The following is a 10184-nucleotide window of genomic DNA, read 5'->3' on the forward strand; positions in this document are numbered from 1 at the left end:
CGAACCCGGAACCAGTGCCAGCGTCGGCGCGGTACGGGTCGCGGTGCCCGATCTGTCTCGAGGACTGGGACGTGAATGCGCCAAGCGCGCTGCGCGTCTGTTGCTGCCGAAAGGTCTGCCGATCGTGCGAGGACAAGATCGGAATCGCGTGTCCCCTCTGTCGCTTACCGTGCACAAAAAACGATGCGGAAAACCTCGCGCGTCTTCGCCGCCACGTGGAGAACGAGGTGCCGGAAGCAATTACAAGTTTGGGAGACGCGTACCACCTCGGTCGGTACAATCTCGTGAAATCCGATAAGAAAGCCGCGAAGATTTACCGGCGCGCCGTGGAGCTCGGCGACGTGGACGCGATGGTATATCTTGGGGGAATGTACCGCTATGGGTTGGGCGTCAAGCTGGACAAGAAGAAGGCGGCGCGGCTGTTTCGCATGGGCGCAGATCGGGGCAACGCGACCGCGCAAAACAATGTAGCGTTTTTACTTGATTCTGAGGAGAAACATGAAGAAGGGTTCCCGTACTACGCGCTCGCGGCGGATCAAGGCTTTACCCCTGGAGAGTTTAACCTTGGCTGTTGCTACGGGAACGGACGAGGCACGGAAGTCGACGTCGACAAAGCCAGATACTGGTTCGAGCGCGCCGCTGCCAAGGGCCACGAAGGAGCTATAGAGAACCTCGCGTACCTCGACGCGCGAGTATAGCCTAACAATCTTTACGCCGCGTCGTCGCCGAGCCCGAGATGCTGCGCTTGCGCGCGCGCGAGTCGTGCTCGGCCTTGGCGTCGTCGTCGCGGCGTTCCTCTCTGCGCCGATCTTCGCGGTCTGGAATCTGGCGTTCCTGAACGCGAACCCTGCCTGGCGCAAGGACGACGCCGCCGCCGAGGGGGGCATGGAGAACGACATGAGCGCGATGCTCTAGGGGTAGGGCTTAGCCCTGGCGTCAGATTTTGAGCGATTTTGCTTAGCCGCGGCGCAGGGAAGAACCGAAGGGGGAGAGTTCCCCGCCAACCCAAGGCTGCGCGTAGGCGGGCTAGGTCGCCTAATGCGCTAGAGAGAGAGAGAACAGCGAAGGGGGGCGATTTTGCTTAGCCGCGGCGCAGGGAAGGACCGAAGGGGGAGAGAACAGCGAAGGGGGGCGTAGGGAAGCGTGGAGGACACGACTAGGGGCGGGGCGATTTTGCCTTTGCGACCCAGGGACGATAGACGAGTGAGGTGGTTGAATAGGGAGCGTCGGCGACGAGCGTGGGAAGAGATCATGGACCCGGAACTGATCAAGAAGAAGCGAGAGTACGAGGCTCGAAAAACTCGTACAAAGCTGGCGCTCAACATATGCACGATCTGCGGGAAGAAGGATGCCCGGCCCTGTCTAGGTTGCGGCACGACGGCCTACTGTTCGACGGACTGTCAACGCATCGACTGGCGCGACCGGGGCCACCGGAAGGTCTGCAAGAAGATCCAGGCCGCGGAGGCGGCGCGGGCCGAAGCGCCGACGCCCCCGCCGTCGCCGCCGCGGGACGTGTTCTACGGGCCCGCGCCGCGGTCGCACGCAGACGAGGTCCGCGCGCGCATCGCGGCGGAACACGAGGCGGCGCGGGCGCGGCGCGAGGCAAACCCGGAGCGGGAGCCGACGTCGGCGCGGTTTGGGTCGCGATGCCCGATCTGCCTCGAGGAGTGGGACGTGAATACTCTGGGCGTGTTTCGCGTCTGTTGCTGCCGTAAGGTCTGCCGATCGTGCGAGGACAAGATCGGCTCCGACGCGTGTCCCCTCTGTCGTGTACCGTGCGCAGAGGACAATGCGGGACACCTCGCACGTCTGCGCCGCCACGTGGAGAACGAGGTGCCGGAAGCGATTACGTTTTTGGGAAATGCGTACCGCTATGGTGCCTTCGGCCTCGTGAAATCCGATAAGAAAGCCGCGAAAATTTTGAAGCGCGCCGTGGAGCTCGGGGACGTGGTGGCGATGGTATTTCTTGGGGAACTGTACGAGGATGGAAGTGGCGTCAAGCTGGACAAGAAGAAGGCGGAGCGGCTGTATCGCATGGCCGCAGATCGGGGCGACGCGGTCGCGCAACACAGAATAGCGTGGTTACTTCATTCTGAGAAGAAATTTGAAGAGGCGGTCCGGTACTTTGTGCTCGCGGCGAATCAAGGCTATACCTCTGGAGAGTTCAACCTTGGCTGTTGTTACATGAACGGAGAAGGCACGGAAGTCGACCTCGGCAAAGCCAGATACTGGTTCGAGCGCGCCGCTGCCAAGGGCTACCAGCATGCTATGAATGAGCTCGCGGACCTCGACGCGCGAGTATAGCCTAACAATCTTTACGCCGCGTCGTCGCCCGAGCCCGGGATGCTGTGCTTGCGCGCGGGCGAGTCGTGCTTGGCCTTGGCATCGTCGTCGCCGCGTTCCTCTCCGCGCCGACCTTCGCGGTCTGGTGCTTCGCGTTCCTGAACCCCAAGCCCGCCGGGCGCAAGGCGACGACGCCGCCGAGGGGGGCATGGAGAACGGCATGAGCGCGATGCGCTAGGGGTGGGCTTAGCGGAGTAAGATTTTGAGCGATTTTACCATTGCGACACTTGCCGACAGCAAGCTTTGGGTTGAGGAGAGGCCCCGCACGATCATGAAGGCCGAGTACGTCGAGAAGCAGCGCGAATACGAAGAGAAGAAGGCGCGGGCGAAAGCGCTACAGCTGCGTTTGACGTGCACGATTTGTGGGGCGAAACCGAGAACTTTGCTGAACTGTCCGTGCGGAACTACGCAGTATTGTTCGACTGAATGCCAACGCATCGACTGGCGCGACCGGGGTCACCGAAAGGCGTGCAAGAAGATCCGAAGCGAGCGCGCGGCGGAGGCGGCACGGGCGGAAGCGCCGACGCCCCCGCCGTCGCCGCCGCGGGACGTGTTCTACGGCCCCGCGCCGCGGTCGCACGCCGACGAGGTGCGCGCGCGCATCGCCGCGGAGCACGAGGCGGCTCGCGTGCGGCGCGAGGCGAACCCGGAGCGGGAGCCGCTGTCGGCGCGGCTCGGGTCGCGGTGCCCGATCTGCCTCGAGGAGTGGGACGTGAATGCTCCGGGCGTGTTTCGCGTCTGTTGCTCCCGGAAGGTCTGCCAATCGTGCGAGGACAAGATCGGCACCGGCGCGTGTCCCCTGTGTCGCCTATCGTACACAGAGACCGATGCGGAAGACCTCGCGCGTCTTCGCCGCCATGTGGAGAACGAGGTGCCGGAAGCGATTTCGTTTTTGGGAATTGCGTACCGCAAGGGTTGGTACGGCCTCGTGAAATCCGATAAGAAAGCCACGAAAATTTGGAAGCGCGCCGTGGAGCTCGGAGATGTAGACGCGATGGAATCTCTCGCGGAAATGTACGAGAAAGGACTCGGCGTCAAGCTGGACATGAAGAAGGCGGAGCGGCTGTATCGCACGGCCGCAGATCGGGGCTCCGCGTTCGCGCAATCCAATTTAGGGGCTGTCCTTCATTCTGAGAAGAAATTTGATGAAGCGTTCCCGTACTTCGCGCTCGCGGCGGATCAAGGCTATACCGGTGCGGAGAGCAACCTTGGCGTTTGTTACAGGGACGGAGACGGCACGGAAGTCGACGTCGACAAAGCCAGATACTGGTTCGAGCACGCAGCTGCCAAGGGCTACGAAAGAGCTATAGAGAGCCTCGCGCGCCTCGACGCGCAAGTATAGCCTAAACCATCTTTACGCCGCGTCGTCGCCCGAGCCCGTGATGCTGTGCTTGCGCGCGGGCGAGTCGTGCTTGGCCTTAGCCTCGTCGTCGCCGCGTTCCTCTCCGCGCCGACCTTCTGGCGTTCTTGAACGCGACGCCCGCCTGGCGCAAGGACGACGCCGCCGCCGCAGAGGGGATGGGGAATGACATGGGCGTGGTGCTATAGGGGTGGATTTACCAAAAAGTTCGTTCCGAAGTGCAAGTTGTCGTTCAAGAAGCAGTTGGGGGAGAGCTCCTCGAGGGGCATGTCTGCGCTCCGCAACGTGCTTCCGGGTGTCCGTGGCCCATAGTCGAGCTTGGAGGCGCACGCCATGTCAAGCGAACAAGAACGCCTCGAAGCGCTGCTCGCCGAGAGCAGCAGCGGCCTGCTGGGGAGCCCAGTGAAGACCAAGCGGCGGTCGGCGCCGCGCGCGGCGCCGGACGCGCTGCCGACACCGCCGCGCGCCGCGTCGCCGCCGCCTTACGCGCGACGTCCCGCACAACCGCCAACCGCGCACCAACGCGCCGCCCCGCCGGACGCGCGGCCGCCGCCGCCGCCGCCGCCGCCGCCGCGCGCGCCGATCGTCGCGGGCGCGGACGCGCCGCGGCCCGCGGCGCTGCGGGTCCACTGCGCGACGTTCAACGTCGGCAACATGAAGCTCGTCGAGGGCGAGCTCGGCCGCTGGCTGCCGGGCGGCGAGGGCGACGCGGACGTCGTCGTCGTCGGGCTCCAGGAGTCGCGCTACCTCTCGGAGACGCAGCGGCGGTCGCTCAAGGTCGTCGTCGGCGCGACGGCCATCGGCGCCGTCGGCGGCGCGGGCGTCGGCGCGGCGGCGGGCGCCGTGCTCGGCGCGGGCGCCGCGGGCGTCATGGCCGTCCGCGCGAACGTCGCGGGCACCACGAAGATGCGCGAGTCGCACCTCTGGAAGACGGTCAAGGCGTACCTCGACGCGCGCGGCTTCGGCGCCGCGCTGAGGCTCGAGTGGGGCCAGATGCGGCTCCTGGTCTTCGGATCCCGCGCGACGGTCGCGGACGTCACCGTCGAGCGCGAGGTCGTGAGCCGCGTCGGCGGCTACGTGAACGTCAGGGCAGGAAAAGAGTGCGAAATTCCCAACTTCAAAGGCTCCTATCTCGCCCGGTTTCCACTCGTTTTGGCTGAATTTTGGACGAGCGAACATCTCTCGGAACGGTCTCGAGGCATGGATGCTTTTTTTGGAACGCGCGCGCGCGAAACACTCACGTTTACGTGTAAGCGACGTTGAATCACTCTTTTCCTGCCCAGGTGAACGTCGACGTGTCCGGCGGCTGGCTCGGCAATAAAGGCGGCCTGGCCGCGCGGCTGCTCGTCGAGCCGCGCGCGCCGGCGACGCCCCGGCGCAACGGCTCCTTCTCGTCCCTCGGATGCTCGGGGCTCCGGGAGGGGCGCACGGACGCGCTCGACGCGCACCTCGGCGCCGTCTTCGACCGCGCGCGCGACCACGCGGCGGCCGGCGGCGCGGCGCCGACGGTCGCGCTGGGCCTCCTCAGCGTCCACCTGCCGGCGCACGAGGGCAGGGCCGAGGACCGCGCCGACGCGTTCCGCCGCATCATGGACGACTGCGGCGAGGCCCTCGCCGGCGCGGACGCGCAGCTGCTGCTCGGGGATTTCAACGCGCGGCTCGGCGGCGGGCGGTCGCGCGAGGTCGTGCTCGACGCCGTGAATCGCGCCGTCGCGGGCGACGGCGCCGCGTTGGCGCTCCTCTACCGGCGCGACGACGAGCTCGTGGCGGCGCTCGCGCGCGCGGCCTACGCGCGCGACGACGCGCTCCGCGGCCTCGCGACGCCCGACTGCGACTTCGCGCCGACGTTCAAGGTCGCGCGGGGCCTGCGGGGCTGCGCCTACTCGCCGAAGCGGCTGCCCTCCTGGACGGACCGCGTGCTCTACCGCGCCTCCCAGCGCGCGCCGGGCGTGCGCTGCGACCTCGACGTGGAGCGCTACGCCGCGTGCCCGGACGTGTCGTCGAGCGACCACAAGCCCGTCGTCCTCGTCGCCACCGTGCGCCTCGCCGCGGGGTCCTAAGGCGCGCGATGGATTATCGGCGGGGGGCGGCGGCGCCTACATGTCGCCGCCGATGTAGGAGATGTCGTCCCAGGGGTGGCGGTAGAGGGGCTGCTTGAGGCGCTTCTGGTCGAGGTGGTGGCCGATGAAGCCGAGGGACCGGCCGAGGACGAAGAGGCCGTTGAGGCAGCCGTTGGCGATGAGCTCGTCGGCCTCCTCGACGGTCATGGCGCCGCAGTGGCGCAGGAGGTCGACGAAGCAGACCGCGATGCAGCCGTCGACGTTGAGGATGAGCGTCGACCGCTTCGCCGTCGTCACGGCCTCGACCTCGAGCGCGAAGTCGAGCGTCGGCGTCTTCGGGAAGTGGGCCTGGGCGTACTTCTTGATGATCTCCACGCGCATGTCCGGGTTCTCGACGCTCTTGATGCGGTGGCCGATGCCCATGATGAGCTTGCCCTCGCGCTTGCAGTCGTCGACGAACTGCTTGCCCGACATGCCCCGGTCGCACGCGTCCGTCATCATCGTCGCCGCGCCGTCCAGCGCGCCCCCGAAGCGCGGGCCGATGGTCAGCAGGCCCGACACGAGGCTCGACACGAGGTCCTTGCCCGCGCGCGTCGACACGATCGTGTTGTGCCTGGGCGGGAAGAGTGCGACATTCCCAACTTCAAAGGCTCCTCTCTCGGTCATGTTCCACTCGTTTCGGCGCATTCTTGGACGAGCGATGATCTCTCGGAGCGCCCTCGAAGCGTGGACCCTTTCTCTGGAACGATCGCGCGCGGAACCCTCACGTTGAAGCGACGTTGAATCACTCTGTTCCCGCGCCGCGCCGCGCGCGCCGGACACCGCGGGCCCGTGGTCCGCGGTGACCATGAGGATCATCTCGATGAACTTGGTCGCGTAGGGCGGCAGCCGCTTCTTGAACCAGAGCAGGGACAGGACGCCGCCGACGCCCAGGTCCTCCTTGAAGACGTCGCTGATGCGCATGCCGCCGTAGGTCAGCTCCTCGCCGCGGTCGTCGCTGATCGTCGAGATGAAGTTCGCGGGCTTCCGGACCATGCCCAGGCGCTTCGCCCAGGTGTAGTCCATGGGCACCTTTGGCACCTCGGGCTCGGGCCTGGGCACGATGGTGCCCCGGTCCACGAGGAGCGCGTAGACCTCGCTCAGCCGCGCGCCGAACTCCGCGAACGACCGCGGCACGACGGCGCCCGCCTTCGCGAGCGCCGCGTTCTTGTCGACGGCGGCCTCGCCTAAACCCCGCGCGCAGGCGCCCGCGTGGCCGAACTGGACCTCGAAGCTGAAGGCCGACGCGCAGGTGCCGATGCACCAGGCCACCAAGGGCTTGTCGATGCGGCCGCTCTCGAGCGCCGCGCAGACGTCGTACTCGTCGACGCCGCCGACCTCGCCCAGGAGCACTAAAATCTGGCAGTCCGGGTTGTCGTTGTAGCGCAGCAGGTGGTCGATGAAGCGGCTCCCCGGGTAGCGGTCGCCGCCGATGGCGACGCCCTCGCAGACGCCGTCGGACGACCGCGCGATGATGTTGTTGAGCTCGTTCGACATGCCGCCGCTCTTCGACACGTAGCAGACGGAGCCGGGCCGGTAGAGCTTGGACATGACGATGTTGTCGAGCATGCCGCCCGTGTTGCCGATGCGGAAGCAGCCCGGCTTGATGCCGCCGACGGTCGCGGGGCCGACGAGGCCGACGCCGGCCTCCTCGGCCGCGGCCGCGATGTCGCGCGTCTGCGCCTCGGGCACGCCCTCGGCGATGATGGCCACGGTGCGGATCTGGGCGCTCAGCTTGAAGGTCTCCATGCACGTGTCGTAGACGGACCGGTACGACGCGAAGTTGACGAGGCAGCTCGCGTCGCCGTGCTTCGACGCGGCCTCCGCGATGGACGTGTAGACGGGCACCAAGGTCTCCTCCGTGCCCCAGTAGAACTTGACGTAGTGGTTCCCCTGGAACGGGTAGACCATGGCGGCGACGCTCGGCTTCTTGCGCTTGCACATGAAGTCGAAGTCGAGCATGCCCTGGACCGCGCGCTGCCTGCGTGGAAATCAAATCTTCAACCCGACTTCAACGTGCGCTTATTCGAATGGTTCGACGCAAGCTTTTCGGCCGTGCTTCGAGAACTCGATGGGAGCGATCGATTCCGAAGTCGATTTGACCGAGCTAGAGAGGTTTGAAGTTTGGCTGGAATAACCCGACCGGTGGTTGATTTCGGCACGGCGCGCTGCTGGAGGCCGTAGACGAGGCAGCGCGTCTCCGCCGTGAACTGGACGCTGGCCATGGAGCTCAACGTCGCGTCGAACTGGGTGAGGCTCCCGGACGAGAAGGACCGCTTGAGGATCGTCGCGTCGGCCGGCGCCGCGTCCGCGACGGTCGCGACCTTGCTCTCCGCGTCCGGATCGAAGTCCGGCAGCGAGTCCTCGGCTTTGAGCCCGAGGGCGATGGCGCAGGGCGCGACGGCGTCCTGCTCGGGGCCGAAGACGCGCACGTGGAGGCCCGTCTCGTCGCGGAGCCGGAGCATCATGCGTAGACCTTCCTGGTAGTTGGGCCCCGCGCGGCGGACGTAGATCTTGACGCCCCCGGCCTTGAGCTCGTCCTTGAAGGCCCGCAACGCCTTGATGAGCCCGCGGAACGTCGCCGCGACGTCCGTGAAGTTCGCGATGCCGCCGCCGACGATCAGCACCTTGCCGTCGTCGCGGCGCGTCCGCGTCATCAGCCCCAGGATCGTCCGCGCGTAGTTGTAGGTCTGCTCGTCGTTGGGCGCCCCCGAGTACTCGCCGTAGTTGGCGAGCTCGTGGGCGAAGCCGAGGTCGCAGATCGTGTCCGCGTAGACGACGGACGCGCCGCCGCCGGCGACCATGGTCCAGACGCGGCCCGCGACGTTGAGGATCGTCAGCTTCAGCGACGCGCCCGTCTTCGCGTCCATGGACCGGATGTAGGCCTCCTCGGGGAACTCGGCGCGGCCGAAGGGCGCGGGGAAGTCGACGCCGGGGCCCCACTTGTTCTGCACGAGGAACGCGGCCGTCTCGTCGAGCTTGGCCGCGAGGTCCAGCGGCGTGATCTTGCCGCCCTCCTCGAAGACGATGGGGTTGATCTCCATGTAGACGAAGTGGAGCTGGCGGTACACGCCGAGCAGCGTCGCGAGGAACCGCGCGAGCTTGGGCTTCCGCGCCTCCGGGACGCCGTCGAGGAGCGCCGCCGCGAGCGCGTCCGGCGCCGCGCTCTCGCCCAGGGGCACCTGGAGCCGCTTCGCCTTGGCGTCGACGTCCCCCACGTCGACGCCGCCGTCCTTGCAGAAGAGGAGCTCCTCGCCCTCGCGGTTCGAGACGACGCAGACGTAGTACTCGTCGGCCTGCGCGTGCGGCACGAACGGCTCGACGAGGAACGTGTGGAGCACGCCCTCGACGCCCTCGACGTCGATGGTCGCGTTCATGCGCGCGTCGACCCAGGCCCGGCACTCGTCGAAGCTCTTGTCGATCGCGAGCAGGCCCGCCTTGCCGCGCCGCTTGATGAGCTGGTCGGGCTTCGCCACCAGCCGCGCGTCCCTGGCCCAGGGGTGCGCCGCGAGCAGCGCGGCCCAGGACGACGGGCTCGCCGGGTCCGACGCGCCGCTCTTCACGAGCATGCCGCGCCCCTCGAACTCGAACTCGCCGCCGGACGCCTCGCCGAGGTACTTGGCCAGGAGCTGCTTGCCAAAGTACTCGCGCACGGGCTTCGCCGCCATGTTGGTGTCTGTTGCGGCGTGTCGCTCGTCTCGGGTGGCTGCGGGTGGATGTCCGCGGGCGCGGCACGCGCTTCGTGCGATTGCGGGGATGGCTGGAGAGAGGCCACTTCTGCCACTTCAAGATGCACTGCAACGAGCCTCCCCAGGGAAGGCTCGCAGAGGGAGGTCGCGGTGACTGGCTTCGCTGGCTTCGCCGGCTTCTGGCTGGCTTCGAAGCTGCTGCTCACTGGCTTCGAAGCTGGCCTTCAACTGGCGAAGCTGGCGAAGCTGGTGCCCGCGTCCTCCCTCCGACGACTCGTCTTGGGTCCTCCTGCTGACCTGCATCGGTGGGGCGACGCCGCAAAGGACAGTTAAACAAAGCTGGACGTTTTAAGACGCGCGCGCTCTAGCGCCGCCGCTGGCGCTTCGGCTCGGGCGGCGGCGGCTCGTCCTCGTCCTCGTCCTCCTCGTCCTCCTCCTCGCCGCCCTCCTCGTCCTCCTCGTCGTCGCCCTCGCCGTCCGAGTCGTCGGCGAGCGGGGGCCGGTTGTCGTTGAGGTCGACCTTGAGGATGAGTCGCTTCGGCGCGTCGGACCCGAGCCAGAAGCCCGAGGGCGACTTGTGCGTCAGCCCCGTGCCGCGGATGCCCGGCCAGGAGTCGCCCTTCATGAGGAGCACGGCGTTCGTCTCCATGGACCGGACGCGGCCCTCGGGCACGCACTCGAGGTTCGACTCGT

General features: G+C 67.0%; 3 protein-coding genes across 3 annotated transcripts in view; 1 reads left to right on the plus strand and 2 right to left on the minus strand.

The window, feature by feature from the left end:
• Window positions 1-329: 329 nt before the first annotated feature.
• Window positions 330-3685, plus strand: AURANDRAFT_32031 (hypothetical protein; the record flags this gene model as incomplete). The annotated part of the gene is made up of 3 exons (XM_009042267.1): window positions 330-692; window positions 1984-2298; window positions 3365-3685. Coding segments are annotated over 3 exons (999 nt in total), but the record flags the coding sequence as incomplete, so codon positions are not given.
• A 2079-nt stretch (window positions 3686-5764) lies between these two features.
• AURANDRAFT_72443 (hypothetical protein) lies at window positions 5765-9470 on the minus strand (the record flags this gene model as incomplete). Its single annotated transcript, XM_009042275.1, has 3 exons — window positions 5765-6376; window positions 6542-7783; window positions 7906-9470. The coding sequence occupies 3 exons, from the start codon at window positions 9468-9470 to the stop codon at window positions 5800-5802; spliced, it is 3384 nt and encodes a 1127-aa protein (XP_009040523.1).
• A 385-nt stretch (window positions 9471-9855) lies between these two features.
• Window positions 9856-10184, minus strand: part of AURANDRAFT_66963 (hypothetical protein) — a gene marked incomplete at both ends in the record, with an annotated part of 1041 nt that continues 712 nt past the window's right edge. The window contains one exon of the mRNA XM_009042274.1: window positions 9856-10155. Coding sequence (XP_009040522.1) covers window positions 9856-10155 — 300 coding nt within the window. The remainder of the gene's footprint in view (window positions 10156-10184) is intronic.

Source organism: Aureococcus anophagefferens (assembly GCF_000186865.1).
Source record: "Aureococcus anophagefferens unplaced genomic scaffold AURANscaffold_29, whole genome shotgun sequence".
NCBI classification, from domain to species: domain Eukaryota; class Pelagophyceae; order Pelagomonadales; family Pelagomonadaceae; genus Aureococcus; species Aureococcus anophagefferens.